General features: G+C 31.6%; 1 protein-coding gene across 3 annotated transcripts in view; it reads right to left on the reverse strand.

The window, feature by feature from the left end:
* Positions 1-3,164: 3,164 nt before the first annotated feature.
* Positions 3,165-21,806, reverse strand: part of LOC131949406 (uncharacterized) — a 29,594-nt gene continuing 10,952 nt past the window's right edge. Inside the window, exons 6-24 of one of the 3 annotated variants that reach the window (XM_059311292.1) lie at positions 16,296-16,375; positions 14,717-14,857; positions 13,836-13,912; positions 13,251-13,416; positions 12,914-13,037; positions 12,660-12,788; positions 12,015-12,078; positions 11,756-11,805; positions 11,209-11,313; positions 10,653-10,818; positions 10,463-10,555; positions 10,280-10,343; positions 9,684-9,767; positions 8,863-9,035; positions 8,128-8,202; positions 7,814-7,966; positions 4,718-4,851; positions 3,688-3,772; positions 3,165-3,382 (exon numbers count right to left, since the gene is read on the reverse strand). In XM_059311292.1, the coding sequence (XP_059167275.1) occupies positions 3,230-3,382; positions 3,688-3,772; positions 4,718-4,851; positions 7,814-7,966; positions 8,128-8,202; positions 8,863-9,035; positions 9,684-9,767; positions 10,280-10,343; positions 10,463-10,555; positions 10,653-10,818; positions 11,209-11,313; positions 11,756-11,805; positions 12,015-12,078; positions 12,660-12,788; positions 12,914-13,037; positions 13,251-13,416; positions 13,836-13,912; positions 14,717-14,857; positions 16,296-16,375 (2,116 nt within the window). In that variant the 3' untranslated portion in view covers positions 3,165-3,229. Of the gene's footprint in view, positions 3,383-3,687; positions 3,773-4,717; positions 4,852-7,813; positions 7,967-8,127; positions 8,203-8,862; positions 9,036-9,683; positions 9,768-10,279; positions 10,344-10,462; positions 10,556-10,652; positions 10,819-11,208; positions 11,314-11,755; positions 11,806-12,014; positions 12,079-12,659; positions 12,789-12,913; positions 13,038-13,178; positions 13,417-13,835; positions 13,913-14,716; positions 14,858-16,295; positions 16,376-21,806 lie in introns of all 3 variants that reach the window. The other 2 variants (XM_059311291.1, XM_059311293.1) reach the window with 2 other exon arrangements.

Here is a 21,806-nt window from a genome sequence, read left to right on the forward strand (position 1 = left end):
TTATTGGGGGTACGGCTTCGCGACCGTAAATCAGAAATACTTGAATTTACAACACAAAGTAGTTATAAAACTGAACTTTACATCGGTGTAAAAATTGAAACAGAATTAGTTTGTTTCCGTGTATATATCGTCATTTAAAGTTTAAAATCTGTATTTTTTAAATGAAATAAACAAGTTATTTTTTCAATTTATACATCAAATGATAGCCTAGAATTCGATCTTTAAAATGACATTAAGATTATGCTTCTACGATGCTTCGTCGCGAAGCCGCGACCAAATAAAACAGTGTGGGATCGATCGGTACACGCAAAACGGTGAAATTTGTTGACGTAACTGATACTTTTCAAACAAATATAAAACACATTCAGACATGTGTTACAGATATAAAAATACCAGATTACGACAGATAAAGACTTAACCTTTATTGACATATAATTTTTATTCTTATAGGACAACTAGAAGTAGTGAAATTTTTTTTTTGTAAACCGCAAAAACTGACCCTAAAACGCACTTTTTCGCCAGTTTGGACTACCTACTGTAACGGTACTCAAGTAATCGTGTTTACGCACGGACAGACACACAGACACACACACACACAGACATACGGACAAGATTGCAAAATTATGTTTTTCCGTATCAGTGAGGTGTAAAACGTCGAGATTTGTAAAAATCTCGATTTTTTTTTGCATGATTACAATACTTTCTCTATACTTCGTATATACGAGAAAGTAAAAATGTTAGAAAACGAATATTTGACGTTATTTCGCTTTTTAGAAAACTGTTTTAATAAATTGTAATAGGAAATGATTAAAATACTCTATTTTGTCTGAGTTCAGGCCAGATTTTGGAAAAATATCGAGTTTAAAAAAAAAATTCAAATGCTATTTTGAGGGGGTTGTAGGCTGAGATGTGTCGTCATTTTAGGGTGGGGGGTCTGGCTTTGTGTGACGATGTGTGACGGAGGGGAGGGGGTGAGGTAAAAATCGTCCAAAAAAGCGCGACGTCATGTATGGATGACCACTTACTGAAGATGCTGGCGGAAGTATAGGGTTGAGATAAGCGGATGAATTTTTCTTCTTTCACCTACTCACTACACTGTAAATGATCAATTTATTCGGTCTCTTTAATTCACTTGTTGTTTAAGTCTACATCGTGACAAGACACTACCTTGATTTTTCCCACCGCATTTTTTTAAATAGTAATATAAATAAATTATACAGAAAATGTGTAATCTCATTAGTAGTTAATATAATTATCGCTAAAGAAAATAAACCCTAATACCAACCCTAATCCTATCCTTAACCCTATCCCTAACCCTACCCCTCATTCTAGCCCTAACCCTAGCCATAGGTCACTGCGCATGCGCAGAACTATCTTTTGCCGAAAAATCTTATTCCGAGTAGACACTTCGTTAAATATATTATTGTTTTGAGATTATATTTTACTCAATGTAATAAACACGCCGGTTGGTTGAGGCCACACCGGGGGTTCGTTCTGCTACCTAATAAAGCAAAATTACTTTGCAACAATAAAATATATGATTGTGGCGGCAGGCGGCCAAGATGTTCTGCACAAAAGAAATAAGTTGATCTATCGTCGGTGGTATTTCGGACGGTTTCGAACAAGGTGGTATTTTAAGTCGACACAAAATATGGTGAAGTTGGCAAATCATCAGAATGTCTAGCGACAGTGTAAACGAAACGTCTTTGATGAAGTCTGCATCAACAAATATCACTGTAAATCGGTCGCGGTAAAATTTTCGCAGATAGCTTCGCATCCTACCACCACCCTGCGTAAGTATCGGGTTGTGGTAAAATGCGAGGTAAATATGTCACGTGACCGACGGTTTTCGCGCCCCGCAATTTCCCAACACCCCAGGACGTCGTCTACACTAAATGTCCGGCGGCCTCATGAGCTTTGATTGTGGGTCCGCCCCAGAGGCGTAGCGAGGGGAGGGGGTGCCAAATCGAAAGTTTGAGGGGGGTGCAAATGAAAAGTTCGAGGGGGAGGGTGCAAATCGAAAGTTTGTCCCCGGGCGCCGAAGGGTCGCTACGCCTCTGGTCCGCCCCTGATTCACAGGGCTGTGTATATATAATGCTTCTAAAGCTGGATTCACATGCGCACATATAATGCCCATTTCCGATAATTGCTGCCAGACTAGAGGCAGCCTAGCATAGAACTGACCGATCACATGTTAATGATATAGAAACCCATTATTTACTGGAATTGTAAAATTGTAGTTTTCAGGAACAAAAGTACAAAACAAATTCTATTTATAGAATTAGTTTTAATATATAAGTCATAACTCATTATTCAACATTAAATGAAAATTTTTACCTAAGCAACTAATAATTTATAGTCTGTTATACACCTGTAATAAAATTGTACTTGTAAGTGTACTATTTCTCTACACACACAAAAATTAACTGTGTAAAATGATAACAAATAAACTTTTTTTTTTTAAAGCTGTTAACTTTAAGTTTGCCTGAATATGTTAAGATGGTAGTACATGCAGGTTTCAGATGATTTTTCAATCTTAACATTGATGTTTTGAGATCGGTTGAGTAAATTTATTCTCTATAATTAGTTATAATATAGCAAAATGTAAAGCCATATTAATATGATGTTTTCAAAAATTGTATAATGATTCTTTCTTAAGTATTCATCAGTTGTTGTTTATATATATATATATCTTGAAACAAGTTTGAAAAGATTTTGTAATTCTAATGAGGTTAAAAACTGTACTACCAAAGAGTCAAAGCTGGTGTTGATGGAACAAAATGGCGTAGGACCTTTCTTGTATTATAATAGATTTTTTAGGTATTAGATTAAAAAGTAATTAAAATATTTGAACAGACATCACAAATATTGTGGCAGATAGCCAGTATAAGAAAAGTGGCTGAATTTGTTATAAAAAAATCTAAACATGTGAAGTTTTATCTATTACAAAACATATTATTATCATTTATGTCATTGTAATGTAAGTGCTAAAAATTATTAACAAAAAGAGCTAAGCAATGACTTTCATTTCTCATATTAATGCCTGCTACAAATTAACGAATTTCTAAACTCCATCATATATTTCTTTCAAAACTCAACTTTAATATCAATCATAGCTTAGCAAAAGGCATACAAACTTCCAAAAAACTATACATTTATACTGAAAAAAAAAAATCACTTGATAAATGGTTATGTCTAAACTCATATGTGGTAGTCACTAAAATTTGCATTAACTTGCCAAGTGTAATTGCTGTTTGACTCTATTTGCATCAATTTGACGAAAGTGTACATCATCCTCATCATCATAAAAAATCTGATCTTGATACAGCCTTATTTCTTCCTCCATTTTATGACGCAATTCCTTCTTCATTCTCTCCATCATCTGTAATGGTTTTTTTAAGTTAACAGTAAATACTTAAAATAAAGCCTAGTTTTTCAATTTTGTTTTTGGTTTGAATTGACAAAACTTATTGGCCTATCACTATATTCAATGGATTAAGATGAATGCTGTCTCATCATGGGATGTGAATTAGCAAATAAATTATTGTAGTTATACAATGCACAAGTGGAAATTAAATCTGTTTGCTTTCAAAGTTATGTCTTTGTAGAAATTATAATACATAAATATACCTAATTATATACACACGTGTATGTATCTTGGTATTAAAAAATGAACAATGACCTTACCCTTTGTTGTGCTGTATCCCTTACACCTGTTTCAAATTGTTCATTAGTCAGTCTCTCAGCTAGCATAACAAATTGGTCACGGTAGCTAATTAGGGTTAAGGCCCTATACTTTATATGTGACAATTATGTAGATACATAGATTATAATACATACAATGACTTGACTTAATTTGACTTAATCCTTTGGAGCCCTTAGGAGCAAAGAGCTGTAGCCACACTTCTCCACCTAACTCTGTTTTGAGCAGCTGTTTAGTTGAGCCCACAAAAGCCCTGCAATCCTTTCTTCTCCTGCCACAGTCCTTCTCAAGGATTGTTTCCCTCAAAGTTCCTTTGATCTATTCTCAGGGTGTGCCCCATTTGCTGGTTTTAACCATCAGGTAGACGAGGCTCAATAGCTGGGACAGCAGCCCAGCTAAGAAAGAAAGCTTCTAAATAAAATAGGGGTAGTGCCTATACGCTAGTGGATTACCAATTCTGGTTTCCTACTGTAGCTTCTGTGACACAGTGTGGAGAGAGGGAGCCTGATCCATGGGCAACATATGGCTCTTTGTGCTTTGGTTTCCAAGGTGCAATTATCCATTCTTCTATCTGATTATGGAGCCATTTAATTGTAAATCACATAAAATATATGAATAAATCAAATGTCTAATATTAAAAGTTGAAATGGACTTTGTCCAACTGGAACAAAAAATTATTTAACTTCAGCCCTTATATCTATATCAAAATATAACTGTGTATATATATATATATATATATATATATATATATATATATATATATATATATATATATATATATATATATATATATATATATATATATATATAAACATTTTAAATGCAGAGATAGTTAAGATCCTAAAATAATATGGTACTGAAGAAATGTTACGCTAGTTATTTTGTTAATTAATTGCATCAAATTAAATGTAAACAGACTTAGTTTTTAATTAATTAAAAGAAGAGAGAGTAATAGATTCTGAGTTAATAATTACTGCAAGTGAATGCTAGTACGACTGATATTATATAGGATACAAATTTTCCATGGAATCTATTTCATTCTGTCTGTTCTCTTCCTGTCGTTGGCGTTGATCTTTAGCATACTGGCGTATATCTTTGAGTCTCTCCTTTTGAATTTTCAAGGCATCATTGAACAGCTCCTTAAAAACCTGAAGTTCAAATGATTGAGTGTGAATAAAGTATGCATCATGTGTAAATATATCTTTAATAAAGTAATTTTTAAGCCTATCTTCAAAGTTCAAATGTGCACCTGTATTGAGTCTAGAACAGAACATAAAGGTAGACTAATCTTTTCTTAGCTGTCAGTAGTCTGTAGAATTCCCTCCTAGGTAACCCAATCTTTACAGCAAACTTGTAATTAGTGTTAACGTTTTAAGAAAACACCTGGATTTATGCAAAGGAATACTAGATCTAGATCTAAAGGCAGTATATCGGTGTGGTAAATAGGAATTTATTGAGCAACATCTTTATTTAACTAGTGAATTACATTTTCAAATATCATTTACATATTAATAAAGTAATGTATTGTTATGTATGTATAATTCAGTGGTTCCCAAACTTTTTCGAGTGGTGACCCACTTTTAAAAAAAGTAAGTGACCCGTGACCCCCATCGAATTAAAAAGTCAAAATTAATAAGGAAATTAATTAATAATAAAGATTTTCTTGTAGACTTTTAAAATGAATTATTTGTGATAACTGTTTTAATGTGATGAGTAAAATTTCATGCTATTAACTAGCCTCAACATTCGCAGTTTAGTTTTTGTACACGCCAATCTCATGTCATTCTCAACATTTAATTTATTTCTATGTTTGTTTTTTATTGGAAAAGTGTTGATAATCTATTCTTGTAAAGATATGTAGACACAAAAAAAAAATAAAACTCGAAAGGCAATCAATTTTAATAAATGGTGCATACTACACCAAAAATGTGAGCAATTTTTCATTTGACGCTGAGTAATTTAGCAAATATAAGAATTTATCTTGTAATTCATCGGGAATGTTGGGACATCATGGGACACAGAGAATGGATTACGTGTCAGGGCAGTTTCTTCTTATTTCAGAAATCTGTTTCAATTTTTTTATTTATCTCACAATCAGATGCATTTACCACACTGCAGAGTTTCTCAAACAAGGCAATATTTCCAAGATTTATTTTTATTCACCAATTTTGCAGCTCTGAAAAGAGATAATATTCTTTCATTTTGTATGTTGATGTTCGAATATATCTGCTAGGTATGATACTCTCTCCAACAACACCATGTCGATAAAGTATATCAAAAGGTCTTGTTTCCCTCGCACTTTCAAGAACAACTTGATTTCATCTTTCAATTTAAAAAAATTGATTCACACAATTTTTCCTTTTGACAGCCAGCATACTGCAGTGTAGAAAAGCAAAAGTCTCGTGATCTTTATTCATGTCTTAGCACAGTTCTTGAAACAGACAAGTGTTTAGGGCTCCAGATTTAGTATAATTTACGACTTTTAAAAGCAATGGAGTCGGAAGAGTCTTGCTGGCGAGGGCATACCGGTGAATCATGCAGTAGATTTCCCTTGGTTAGGGAGCTAAATCTTTTACTGTTTTCTGAAAGCCCAATTTTAACCCAAACATAGATGGCACACCATCCGTACAAACCCCTCAGACGTTTTCCCATTTAATAATCCAATTTCAAAAAACATATTTATTTTCTCCATATTAAGTTCACAAAATAGCAACTCTTCTTTGCTATCAACTGAATGAATATATTTCACAAAGATAAGCAACTGCGAACACGAACTAATTTCAGTTGGTTCATCAACTTGAAAAGCAAACCATGGTGAAAGCTTAATTTCATTCAAAATAAATTCTGCTATAAGCCACTGAATAGTATTATTAGACAGAAATATGTTGCATGCATCTTTACTGCACTGGAATCCCCAATAATTAATTGCACCATCTTCAACATGCAGGGGTTGATGAGATTTTATCCAATTGTGTTGTTTTTGCTTGGCAATTTCTAATGCGACTTCATTTGATGCTTGCAATAATGTTGTGTTTCCAACTACCTTCATGCAGAGGAAAGAACATCTTTTTAATGTGTTCCGAATGACTCATATCAAAATGACGTTTAAGTTTTGAAGGTTTTATAGACTCATGACCGAGAACAACTTTGCACAGTATGCATTGTTTATCTCTATTTCATTTCCTGTGATTTAGTAAAGCCAAATTTCAGATATTCTTCTAAATATTTGTTGTTTTTTTTTCATTGCTAGTGTTTAGTCTAATAGTTGGCGACCCCCCAGAAAGCCCTTCGCGACCCCAGTTTGGGAACCCATGGTATAACTAGTACCAGTTATTAGGCATTATTAATGTATACTTCAATTACATCTAGTGGAGATTAGATATGGATGTATTTAATAGAGGGGTACTAATAATAAATATATATAAGTATAAAATGATAAATAATAAATAATTATTGGTTGTAATCTATATATATAATTCTCTTCATAGAGGGACCATGCGGGACAGATTTGCATGCCAAACCTCCCCCTCCCTCAATCTCCAAGTTATGCTCAAGAAAAGCCTGGGTCACTTCCTAAATATTACTATTAGTAAAAGTATCCAATAGATAATATAGTGACCCACGCTTTTCTTTATAGTTATATAAATAGTAGTGTATTATATTAATATATAATATATTTAAAGAAACTCATTTATTTTCTACTTTTTAGTGCATTAGTAAATAAAAGCTTGTTATTAAAACATTTTTTATGAATTTTTTTTACGCACTTTAAATTTTTTAATGCAATAACGTTGCATGACTAAAAATCATGGCGCACCTAATGAATGTAACAACGTAACGACGCTTTCTAATAGTGCGGAACAGTTTGATGAGACAGCCTACTAATTTGGACAAAATTTTAATTAATTCATAAAAAATTAATTAGACAACAAATTAAGTCAAATTGAATGTCATGTTGCATTGTCATCATGTCTTGACCCACATACTAACTACGAACCGTATCTGTCAGTTAGAAGTGCCTGCAGTTTCACTCGGACGTTTTGATCTAGACAGACTGACAACTTAGGAAGTGAGTTAAATAAAAGCTTGTAAAAAACAGAAAACACTAACCACTTCCTCTTTAGTTCTTCTTTTCAACTGCTTTGCTCTAGCTCTTACTTGATACTCATTGTAATATCTGCGAGCTCTAGCTGATTGAATGCGTTTTTCATGGATGCTATTTTTCATCTGAGCTTGTAACTTCTTCTGTTCCCTGATTTCTCGCTTAAATTTATTAGTTTTTTTATTAGATAACTTTAATGTGATATTTCCTTCTACACCTCTCACATTAATCTAATTTTTCCTTGCAAAAATCAACTAATTAATAATGTAATATTACAGTATGGTTGCAAGAATACAACAGAACTATAATAAACAGAACTAACCAAACGTTTAGTATGCTCCATTTGCTTTCTCAAGGCATCTACAAGAAGTTGATGTCTTGCAGATGCATTTTCAATCTGCAAATCATTAACGAGAAGTCAAGTCATGACTAGAGAACATTTTGCTTTAAAAACAGCTTACTGCTAAGATATAGTTATTATTATTCTATAAAAAAAATTAAGTTAAAAAAATTATGTAATTTAAAATGTTTTTTATTACTTGCAAATGATCATGACATTAAAATGAAACTGAAAACATTGGTTACAGAGAAATATATTTCATGAGCAAGCATTAAACAAGAAAGATCAGATTGACTAAGACAATAATAAGTCCTGATTAATATTTTTCTTTTAGCAAGAAATAGAAAGATCTCTGAAGCAATATTATTCAAAAACTGAAAAATCAAAGTGAAGTTGAAGGTTAGTCTATATCTTTTAAAATAATGCACCTTAGTGATTTCTTTTAACACCTTCAATACACTCTTTTTTAAGATTATTTCACGTTAATGACCATGAAAAAGGGTTTTACTTCTGTATACATTGTTTTTTCAAACTGTAAAATGTAACTAAATTGAGTTATGTTTAGAGGTACTCTCTTTTTGGAATAACCAGAAATTAGAAGGAAAGAACTTTTCTCATGTAAATACTTTTTAATGTAGTATTTCATGTTGGTTGAATTTCAGGTGATTATCAGCTAGAAGAAGTTTAAATGGTGTGAATATGAACTCATGAATTCACCTGATTTTGTGCTCTACTTTTCTTGTGTTGACTTTCTTGATAGGTTTTTGTCAAAGTTTCAATCTGTTGTAAGCCTTTCCTCCAAAGTTCATGCCAAGTATGTTCACTTAGATTTAGGTGAGGAAACTCTTCAAGCAGGAATGGAACCATATCCTCCCCATCTTTCAATGAGACTGTTTTATCATAAAAGAAAATAGTTAAGTTTAGATATAATAAAATATGGGATGTGTGGCAGTGTAGTAGAGCCATAACTACCAGCTGAAAAATCTCAGATTTAGATTCCAGGCAGAGTCCATGGGATGTCTATAGACTTGTGTAAAGAAAGTATAAGACACTTGCCACAGAAATGACCACTTTCCCCTCCTCTATATGCTGTGATCAAAAAACATCTCATAGAATTCCCAGAGATAGTACAATTTATTTTGCATTATGTCAGCCAATTTCTAAAGAATGCCTAGTCATTTTATAAAATGCTGGGTTCTCTTTTGCAAAAGTTCATGAATAACAGGTATTTTCAATGGGGCTAATAACAGAGGGGTAATGTTCCAGACACATTTTTTTACTATCAGGAGGGGTGAAAGGTCTATAGAAATATAAAATGTTTAAATGTGTATGGGAGTGAGGGAAGTCTTTTATTAGATATGTACTAATTTATATTTTTAAATCCTTGCATGAGAATTAAATGTGAAAACTTATTTCAGATCTAGATTATCACCTTAACTGTAACATTTTGTAGCAAGAGATTTATATTTCATGCTGTTATAAAAATTAAGCTAACCAATTATTGGTAAACTGTTAACATATTCTTAAGCATATCTTACAGGTTGATTCTTTTCCATAAGTTTGCCTTGGTTTGCTTTTAAAAGTAATTCTTGACTTCTTGAATGTAGAAGATGGAAGAGTGCCTGTCAAAGTAATTTAGATTTTTGTATTATACAATGTATTTTTTGTATGACTTTTTATGAAGTGACACACAAAATGCCTCCATTCAAATGAAGCAATATGGTGGGTATAGATGCTCAAGTTTCTAAATGGGCACTTTTTAAAGTTTTTTGTAAGGGGTGTAAAAATATGTTTGACTAATTTTCATGGATAATGCAGGAGTGAGAAGTTGTAGCTTAAAAATCATTTTTATATCAAAAAGTTGGGCTTTATAGAGCTGGGTCAGCCTCAGAGAAGATGATTTTAAATTATTAATATGAAAATTGATGGATTGCCACAATGGAATTTGGCATTGGAAAAAATGGTTTAATTAAAATATCAATAATGAATTTTACAAGTTTGGCCTCACTAAAAATCCCACCAATATCTGTTAACTTTTACAGTTCCTGCCAGAGTCATGCCATGGCATCATAAGATTATTAATATTGGATTAGCTATGATAGTTTAGTACACAATTTTTAGTCTGAAAACTAACCTTTAGACTTTTTCTTGTTCTTTTTTGTAAACCTATCTTTACACTGTTTAATAAATTCTTCCTCCTTAAAATCAAAAGTAAAATAGAAAAAAGCTGCAGATTTTATGGTTATCAAGAAAATTTGAATCTTAAAAATTCTACATATTCATAGGCAATCCATTGTTAGTAAAAAATTTCACTTACTGTTATAAGAGCATTTTGCAAATCTCTTCCAATTACATAATCAACATCATCAGTAAATTCCTGATTATCTTTTTCATAAAACTTGCGCAAAACCTGCAAGTTATAAATATAAAAAGTTGCAATGAGAAACTTTTAAAAATACTGGTTATTAAAGAATACTAAACAACAGGAACCTAATTTAGACTCCTACATTGTGTTTCTTTCTGATGGCTTGATCTTCTTCATTTAGACACACCCTAACTGTCTCCAATGCTGATTTTCTCTTACAAATTAAGCTCTTAGCTGGTTTTTTGGTTTTACCATTTGGTTTGTCAGTTACTTTTTTCACTTTACCATTACTGGCTTCAGGAATTTGTCTATAAAGAGAAAAAATTACATTAAACAAATCACTAATAAAATTGAAGGATATATTTATACATCAGTTTGAAATAACTAATGGTATTGCACTTTAAATATAAACTGGTGATTAAATTGTGAACTATTTACATTTTATTGAACACAACATTGAAAAAACTTAGACCAAATTATTACTGATATATTTTCTGTATAATAAAACAATTATGAAACCTAAAACTCTGAAAAAATCAAATCTAGCATACACAAAAATACACACCTTAAAAAATATTAAATATTTACTATTTTATGAGCAATGATTTAATTTTAAAAAGTTCTTTACTAACAAGTAATAGAAAAAAATAGATGGTCCATGTTTTTTATCTAAGAACTTTCAAAATTTATAAAGATACCTCCTATTTTCTAATTGCCTAAAAATGGAGTCCAAAAGAATGTTGCTTTTTAGGTCTGGAACTTTAGTACACATTGATTGTGCAGTCTCTAGTTCATCACTGTATCTACAATTTTTTATTTACCATATTAATGTTAGTGCTTAACAAAAATAACTATCCTGCAATAGACTTGTTAGAGAAAAATAAATAAATGAAACAAGAGACATGGTTCAATCAGAGTATTATTCACTGTTAACATTGTTACTTTAAATGGAAACTAAAAAAAAAAACTTTTTCAAATTTCTTTTGCGTCTAATTATATAATTATGGTTTTCAAAAAGTAAAAAGCTGGGAAATAATATAAATTTAATTTTATTATAAGTAATAGGAAATGATAATAAACATGGAAATAGTTGTGTGTGTATGGGAGAGAAAGTAATTTACAGAGTAATGTTTTCTTGTTTTTAGGAACAGGGTAAATAATGAGATGGCTGGGGGTAGTTGACAGATGAGTAATGAAATAGTAGGGAATATAAGTACAAAAATAACATCACAATAAATGGATTACCTATCAGGCAGCCGTGTCTTAGATGAAGCAAACACTACATGTTTATCCTTCTGTAACAAGCAAACAAACAAAAAAAATTTAAAAAAAAAAACAAAAAACAACTGTTTATTTTTTTTAAATAATTTGTAACTAACTTTTAGACAATGTATGTGTTTAGAAAAAAAATTAAATTTCAAACAAAGTTCAAATAAAAAAAGATTTCTTAAAATGTGAATGACATTTATATATAGCTGCTTGATAAATATAAAATTCAACTTACATCTTTCTGGCATGGATTCTTGTTAATTTTTTCATGTATCTCCTCTGATAATTGATAATCCTTTCTGAATGTGAGTAATACATTTTCTTAATCATTACAAAACAACTCTACTATTTGATTATGAATGTGAACAGGATATCTAGTTTCAGTAAACCATTTGAAGCATGTGAATAAAATTCAGGTTTCAAGGTCTACACAAAAAGCAAAATATAGCAATAGATGTGTTTGTGTCGATGAATAAGAGATTCCGGATAATGGGATAAACTGATACTTTCAACAGCAGCAAATAGAAGCATGGAAACAATCACTGTTTGTGTGAATTTTGTATTTTAATGCCACAAAGTTATGTCTAAATATGCTTACTATAACAGATCTATTATAACTATTCTGAAATATAAATAAAAATATATTTTGCTTTTAAACCCTTTTGCTGCACTTTGTATTTTGATGTCAAATGTGGGGTCACTAACATTGCTTTTGCTAATCCATAGTTGTTATTTTTGCTTCACTTTGCCTATTTTTTTGTTTCAATAACAAAGCAATGAGGTAAGTTTTCAACAACCTACAAGCCACAACATAATTATGACTTAATGGGTGGTACAGATGTGTTCAGTTAAGATTAAATTGCTCCTATTGAATACTTACATAGTGTTGGAACCATTGCTGAACCTCAGAGGGTTAGATTTTACAGCTAATCTTGTCATTGCTGCTGTTTTTTCAACCATATTTTGTAAATCCTTGTAAGTACTGGACAGATCTTTCATCTCAACTGGTCTATATCATTCAAAGAGATTTACAAAAAACAAATAAATGCTCATAATTGTTAGAATTATACTGCCTTAACACACTTTTTTTTAGCATAAAATGTCATTGTAATATTTAAATAATGTCCTACTCACTTTTCAAAAGCAGAATTTTCTACAGTGGCGTATTTATGATGATTAATAGGTCCCACAATGGTTGACGTATTTTGCTTTTTAGAAACAGTTATGTCACGTCTTAATGGTAAGGATGAGGAAAAGGCTGGAAACAAAGACAAAAACTAGCTTGGATTTTTGCATGGATATTAATGGGGGGAAATAGATTCCAACAATAGTAATAATAGTTGAACTTCAAATGTTGAAAAATGATAGCAAAGAATTTGTATCATAAAAATTTTCTAACCTGGGAGGTGATCTGAAAGTTGTTTATCATAATGATGATAAAGATGATGGGTAAAAATGTAATGATTGCTACCGTTAGGTATTCTTTCAGTACAAGGCTCAGTCTTTTTACTCTTTTGAAAATTAGCTTCTGTATTATTTTCATATGAAGACTTAGTTTCCAAACCAGCGTGTTTTTCTTCCAATATTGGTTCACGGTGTAGACAGTCTGCTGCACTTAAGCTGTTCCTCCAAGTCATCTATAATATAATGTTACTTTTCAAAATTTTGTGTGTGTGTTTGCATGTTGTGTGTGTTTGCATGTTGTGTGTGTAAAATATGTCATTCTTATTTTAGAAAGAGAAGTACATTTTTAAGTGTTTACATACATGTTACCATTTCTCTTCAACTATGGTGCCTATAATATTCTTTCAATAAAATCTTCAGGCTGTAAAAGTTATAAACCTTAGTACTTTGTCCTAGCTAAGATTACCTATGTTTCCATGATTTTAGCATTTTTTTTTTAATTAGCATATTACATGTTTATCTGGGTTTTAAAAAAAATGTAATTATTTAAAAATAAAAAAGGATTATAAAAATAATAAACTTAATTTTTTAAAGCAAATTATATTTGATATGTTTGTTCTTTTATTTATTTATCATTATGTGATTGGCATACATCTGGTTGAGCTCTTTGTAACACAAAACTGTTTTCCAGCAACTTTTCTGCATCACTATCAAGATCTATGTCCTTTTCTGAAATAAAATTAATAAATCTAAGTGAAATAAAACTAACATTGTAATACTTAAAACTGAGAAAGACTTTTTCTAAAGAAAAGCTGAAACCTGTTTGAATGAGAATAAAATTTGTATATTTAGCTAGATACTTCATAAAAACATTAATTTTGTGATGATATTAACTATGGACAACCCTGTTACTAAATTTGGTTGTGGAGACACATGTAGTAAAAGTATCCAGGAAAGAGGCATGAAAACATTAGTAACTTCAATTTAAAAAAAAAAAATTAAGTAACTTCAGTTAAAAATGAGCTGTAAGTAAAATAATGGAATTAATTTCAGGAAATAGAAATGGAGGAAAAGCTTTAATACTTCTTTCAAAGATAAAACAAATCTTTTTTTAAGCAGAAAATTAGCTTCAGATGGATTGGTAGATTTCCTTCAAAAATGGAAAAGGTACATCTATGACTTTTTGATAATAAACCTTATCAAAAGAAAATAATTTTCTTTATTATAAAAAGTTAAAATTAGTGGGTAACTTCCATAAAATTAAGTTATATTAACAAATAAACCTGTTTTGGCTTTTTACCCAGCATGTTGCTTGGTTACCAAATTCATTATAAACATTGGATAGACATTTATATTTTCAGACTTAGCAAAGCAGCAAAAATTCTTAAAATAAGAGTATAAAGAGATATTTTAAAAAACAGGCTTGACTATAAATTTAATTTTTTGTATCTATCAACAAATTACCCAATCTCTAATTCTTCATAATATCTTATTGAGGGTATAATCTACAAGAACAATAATGATTATACATACGCTCTAACAGTGACAAAGTTGGATCAGGTATGATTGGTGAAGGTGGGCACAAAGACTTTGATAAATTCATGCTTTTTTGGGTCATGGCAAAATAGTCTTCATGGGCAATAATTGTGTGGTCTTCATATATTTTCCTGTTATCTTTAAGTGAAAATACATTGATTAATCCATTGTAATATGATAGACTAACAACATTAAAATTCAAATCATCACACATAAATACTTCAATGATTTAGTTAATGGCACATGGGTGGAATCAAAGACAAAAACAACTGTAAGCATTTGCTCCTTGTTCTATAATAATTCTTTTTTCCCCCTATCATCGCATTGCAAGTTGTTAAGTTGTTTCATTAAATGGCAAAGAAGTTGAAGTAATTGTGAGTTGTATTATTAAAACCACTATCTGTGAATGACCTAACAAGTTCCAGTGGAGTTTGGCTTTTTATAAAAGTCCAGAAACTTATCAGAACATCGCACTCAAAATTTTTTGAATCCAGTGAATAAGATCTTATGTATGAAATTTCATCCACTTAAATGGTACTCATATTATAGGCTTTTGAGAAATGTTAATTAGAATAAGTGCCACTTCTGTTTACCAGAAATCGCTGATAGAAAACTACAAATTTGATAAAAAAGTTATAAATCACATTTCATTATCCTAACTGAAAATGGTACTCAAGTTATCTTGTATATGATGATAAAAAAAAGTTATAAATCACATTTCATTATACTAGATGAAAATGGTACTCAAGTTATCTTGTATACATACACACAGAGTGTAAAAGGTCGAGAGTTGTGACAAATCTTGATTTCGATTTTTTGCAAGTACTAAATAATAAATACTGAAATTATGTTACGCATATCACATCAAAATTGTTTGATCAGACAGCAAACATTCGGATTCATTCAAAAGAAGATTAATTCTTAAGATTAACCTTAAGCTGTAAATATTTATACCTATTTTATTATTCCTTTTCTAAGGCCTAGAACAAAATTATGAAAAAATAAACAGTAAAAGTTGCCTAGTCATTATCTATTGATAGAAATAGTTTATAGTGTAATCCAATTGGATCAACCAGCTAACATCACATGACCAAATACCCAGCTGTGGAACAAAGTGTGTAGATTAACATGGCAGAACTGTTCAGGCCGACAGCAGACTTTGCACTAACTTATATTTTTGGTCCATTTTAAAAAGCATAGATGCTTTGTTAAGGTGGGGGTGTGGGTGTGGAGGTGGTGTTATAATAAATATCATGCATATAAATAAACATCAGAGATTTCAGTAATGCAGTTCAAAGTTTAAATTTAAAATCTAAACTTAAATAGCCCTGGAAACTTAATTCGACTTTGTGGTCCGAAAGTCTAACTTGACCATGAACCCTGAACATAATAATTATGTCTACATTTAATCTATTCTGCCTAATTTCATTGCTGTAGTGTGTAAACTCAACATGTATATAAAAAATTCGTAATGCATAATTTTTTTAAAAGAGCACAATTTGGCAGCAACATTGGCTTAGGTACTTGAAATTAACATACAAAAGTATTAAAAATTATGATTTTACATGCAAAATACCATTTTTATTTAAGCTAGCTGCTCTTGATGAATCCAATAACATTGATCTTGGATAGACTCTTTTGCTATTCTGGTTGTTGCTGCAAGAGATAAACAATGGCGTTGAATCAATAATGTACAGTGAAAATTTTCTCTTTTAATACATATCTTTCACACAAGTCAACTTTGAATTATCATTAAAAAAATAAAGAGAAACCACAAAGTAATAGACTTTTGAATGAATTAATATCAATTTTCTTAAACTTCTGTAAATAAATTATCTGCTTAGTTTCCTTTTTAAAATAGATGATATACAAATAGCTTATTATTAACAACCGGCTTGAAAAGCTGGATCCAAAAGGTTGTTGCCAGAAAGCATATTTTTTGACAAAAATTGAATATTTTATAACATTTGTAAAATAAGTACAAAACGACTTCCGGTTTTTATTAAGGCTAGAAGAAATATTCAAACAAATAATTACTAGTAATTTATCAAACAATTTTATTTTTAATTTGGATTTGTAGAGTCAAGGTGTTTTGGTGATAAGGGATGTTATATTATTTTATATAAATAAATTGCTAGGCTATTTTATCAGAGAAAACAATTCTGTCTTTCGGTTGACTTCAAGGAGGGGTTGAGGGCAGTTTTTTTTAAATATCAGTATTGATAAAATAATTCAAAACAGCTTATATTCAATACAAAAATGAGTGTAACTAATGGTGCCCAAACAGCTTTAAATTTTACAAATATAACTATAATTTCACAGGGAGTGAGACAGGAATGCATGCTATCGCCAATGATATTCTTGATGGTAATCGACTGGATCATGCTGCACACTACAAAAAATGACACAGTAATCCAGTAGAGTTCCACCAAAAGTCTGGAAGATCTCGATTTTACTGATGACATCTGATCTCACAAGCAGCAACATGCACAAGCCAAACTAAATCGGCTATCTGAAGAATCCTCCTAAGTTGGACTAAAAATCAATAAAAATAAAACAGAGGTAATCAGAATCAATAACAACCAGGACCTGCCCATACAGCTGAATGGAGGAGATATACGAGGAACAAGCACATTCACATATCTGGGAAGCATGATCAATAAGGACGGGGGAGCAGACGAGGATATAAAATGTCCTATCAAGATATGCTTTCAACTCACGGCACCCAATATGGAAGTGCACAGCCCTGTCACTCCAGAGAAAGATAATTTTCAATACTAATGTCAAGGCAGTATTGCTCTATGGCTCGGAGATTTGGAGGGTTACAAAGGCAAATACAAATTGGCTACAGTCGTTTACAAATAAATGCTTATGAAATAAACTTAAAATAAGATGACCAGACAAAATATCAAAGACCTGTGGCAAAATACAAAATAGCAGCCAATAGATAAAGATATCAAGGCCCGCAAATGGGGATGAATTGGACACACGCTAAGAAGGGAAAAAGATAATATTGCAAAAAAAAAGTGGGTCAGCCAAAGAGACTATAATTTTATCGCTTCCCATATTTTTTTAAAGATTTTATTTAAAAATTAGTAAGATTACAAGGACTTTTCATGCCTATTTTGATTAAATTTAACTTTAATGAGCATTAACTTCAACATTGAATTGATCAGGAACTAATAAATGGTTATACTGCAGTTTTTTACTTTTAAAACTGCTCTTTAAACGGTTAACAAGTATGAATGCATCTACTTATTTTTAAGGACAGTGTGTAAGAAGCCATAAGAAGTCAAATTAAACTTAGTGACATCACTGCACAAGCCTGCTTCGCTTTAAAGTAAGATGGCTGTCCGATGTGCTAACTTACAATGCTTAACCCTGAAAGCACGCCAAGCCACGATCGTGGCTTTGCTGTTACATAACTTATAACGCATAAGGCCACGTGGTGCGCGCTTTAAGTGTTAATGCTATAGCTTTAATGATATAATTGTTTGTTGTTTCTATTAGTTTTAAACACTCTTATCAATTACCTAATTTGGATACTTTGTCCACTTTTGTATTAAGAAAATAATTACTTTAAAGAGAAAAAAAATGTGTATGTCTTTAAATTACCATTTTGATGACCCTATTAATTAAAAAATAATCAATTTTTCCCAATGAAAAGTTTTATATCCGTCATATTGTATTTGGCATCATTCGAACGCTGGATTTCTCATTTATTTGATAATCGTAATTTCCATCATCTTGGAAACACCCAAAGCTTAAATCGTTTTTGCAGTTTACACAGATATGGTATTTTCGTGACCTACTTTACGTTACTTTTGGCTGTTTTTCTCAGTTTGCAGGTTTTAAACACTAAAAAGCCTACTACTTTTTTATTTATTAAACAATGCCCACCATATTTTCAGTAACTGTTCTTCATGTGAAAGTACAACTATGTCAAGAGGGAATTTTTCTGTTTAATACTTACTGTAATGTGCCAAACATGATGAAAGTATTCAAAAGGCTTTAGCCCCTTGAGGACCAAGGGACACATTTGTCCCAACATTTCAAATTGTCACCATAACTAAATGAAACTACTTAGAGCTGTTGAATTTGTTTTAAAACATTTATTACATGATAACCTTCATAGAAAATTAGTTGGCTTTATAATGTATGTGATACGTTTGTTGTAATATTTATGGAAACTTTCACTTTTTAGACCACTCGTAAAACTACATTTTAAATTTTTATATAAAAAAAAATAAGCGCAACATAGATAAATTGTCGGTGGTTTTTTAAAGGTATACTATTGAGAAATTATAATAATATTTAACTTTCAGATTATTTTTGCTCGTTTTTGAAAAATAGTTCATTTTTTAACTTGGGACATATATCCCTACGGCCTGGAAGGGAGCTAACTTTTTTATTGCTCGCACTAACCACGTGTTTTCGCAGTAGAATAAAGATGGCGTCGGATCATTTGTTTACAATCATCGAAAAAAATATTGAACAAATACTGTTTGCAGACAACAGTGACGATGAAAACAGCTTGCTTCTCGATGAAGAAGATGTTAATTTTCTGGAGGAAGATGTTGACAAAACAGGTGAGGAAGTCATTATCGAACGGCCTGTTCCTGTCCCAATATTTGCACAGAAGGTCACAACTGTGATAATGCCTACTCCTTCTTTTGGTCAATCTGTTTTGCAAATATCATCAGTTTCATCTTCTGTATTAGCACAACACTCTCAGACAGAGAAAGCTGATAGTGCATCTTTATCATCAATAGACCAAACAAGACCAACCAAACGACGTGAGGTTGGAAAAAGGGGACAGGAGAAAGATATTGTTTTCGACTGGGGGCCTAGAAAAACTCATATTAAAATGAAAATTATTGACTATGATTATGGAAAAATAACAATAAATGTTGATCGAAAAGAAGAACCCAATGCTTTTCAAGTTTTCAAAAACTCTAGTGATTTTGATAATTTGTTAGATCTGATCGTCGCCCAAAGTGAATTGTATATGAAACAAAAGGGGATTCCTTTCCAAACTGATTTACAAGAAATATGTGCATTTTTGGGAGTGAATTTTGTGATGGGATATCATGTTCTTCCAAGATTGAAAGACTACTGGTCTACCGAACTTGATCTACAAGTATCGTTTGTTGCTAATGTGATGACAAGATATAGATTTCAAGTGATAAGAAATGCTCTACACTTTTCGAACAATGAAGATATGCTTCCTCGAACAGATCCAGAATTTGATAGAGCTTTCAAAGGTCGGCCACTGATTACTCATTTCAATCGTTGCTTTCAAAATGCACCAGCCCCAAACAAACAACAGTCAATTGATGAACATATGATCAAATTCAAAGGACACAACATAATGAAGCAGTACATAAAAAAAAAAAAAACCAATCAAATGGGGGTTCAAGATGTGGTGTAGATGTGATTCAAAGACCGGTTACTTGTATCAGTTTGACTTGTACACAGGGAAGAAAACTGAAACTGAATATGGATTGGGAGAGGGAGTTGTTTTACTGACTAAACCACTTGAGCATTTGTGCTGTGAGGTTTACATCGATAACTTCTTCAATTCACCATTGCTTCAAATAAAGGCACTAGAAAATGACATTTATATTTGAGGAACTGTGCGTGCCAATAGGAAATACATGTCAAAAAATCTTTAAAAAAGACATTGACATGAAACGTGGAGAAAGTCATATGTTGTCTGCAAATGGATTAACTTGTGTCAAGTGGATGGACAACAGGTCAGTTCTGATGCTGTCAAACTTTCTGCACTCCACCAAATCAAAAAGTGTGTTCAGGAGGCAAAACAAAAGTTCCGTGAAGCTTCAAGTGCCGTGTCCTGAAATGTCGTTGCCTACAACAATTTTATGGGCTGTGTTGATCTTATGGATCAGAAGAAGATAACATGAAGTGGATCGGAAGTCAACCGTGAAATACTACCTCCGAATATTTTTGGATTTGTTGGATATAGCTGTAAACAAAGCTCAAAGCATTTATACGCAAATGAGACAACAATAAAATCCTAGCTGCAAAGGGGTAACCCAACTAGAATACAAACAAATAAGAGCAAGAGATCTTATTGGAAATTATACAAGCAGGAAAAGGAGTATCCCATCAGAACCTGTTAGAAGCAGCAAGAGATTAATGCCAAGCCTGGTAAAAGTAGAACGACGCCAGAGATGTGCACAATGTGCAAGAGACAAGATAGAAAACACCGGACAATAGGTGTGAGGTCTGCCATGGTCACTTATGCTACACAACATCTCGTAATTGCTTCCTCAAGTTCCATTCCTAGAGGACAATATACACAGAAAAGACATAAATACATTATCATAACTGTTATTTGTCAATTTCTAATGTTCTGAAACTTTATGTTAACGTTTGATAACTTTTGAAATAAAAAACTTTGATAAAGTCGCATCTTCACCTATTATCGATAATTTTCCCTTGAGTATCTCAAAAACTATTAAAGATATCAATAAACCGTTAACATTTTTGGAATCTACATGTCATTTTACTACCAAATGTGTGCCTAGATAATTAAAATTATGCCCACAATTCTTATGGTCCTGAAAGGGTTAGATATTAAATTGTAAAAAATAGAGGAAAAAATGCGCATATCCCCTTAACCTTGGAATAGGTTAAATTAAGATTTTTAATTAAAACAAGAATTTACTTTATGAGAGTATGCTAAATAATAAAAAAATATTTTCACCAATTGATATGATATGAGAGTTCCTAGACAAGATGATAGTACATTAGCTCATCACTCAGCTGATCTACTAGATCAATATACAGAGATGTAACCAAATCATAAAAAAAGAGGACCAGACTCAATGTTTTATCGCAGTTAAAGCAGTCTCACCCCATGATAATAGCCAGTATTGCATTTTTCTCCCACAAACAAGACACTGTCGAGATGTCGCGTTAAGTTCACATAAGTTTTGAAATCAGTTTGGGAAGCAGAATTAAATGGTAGAGGGGGTAGCTATAAAAATAGAGGGTGAATACATGTAGATAAATTATAGCTATACTACAGAAACTGAGCTCGGGAGATATACTTTTCATTTAA

This window comes from Physella acuta, unplaced genomic scaffold, assembly GCF_028476545.2.
Source record: "Physella acuta isolate Inbredline_101_S28 unplaced genomic scaffold, ASM2847654v3 ptg000694l, whole genome shotgun sequence".
NCBI lineage: Eukaryota > Metazoa > Mollusca > Gastropoda > Physidae > Physella > Physella acuta.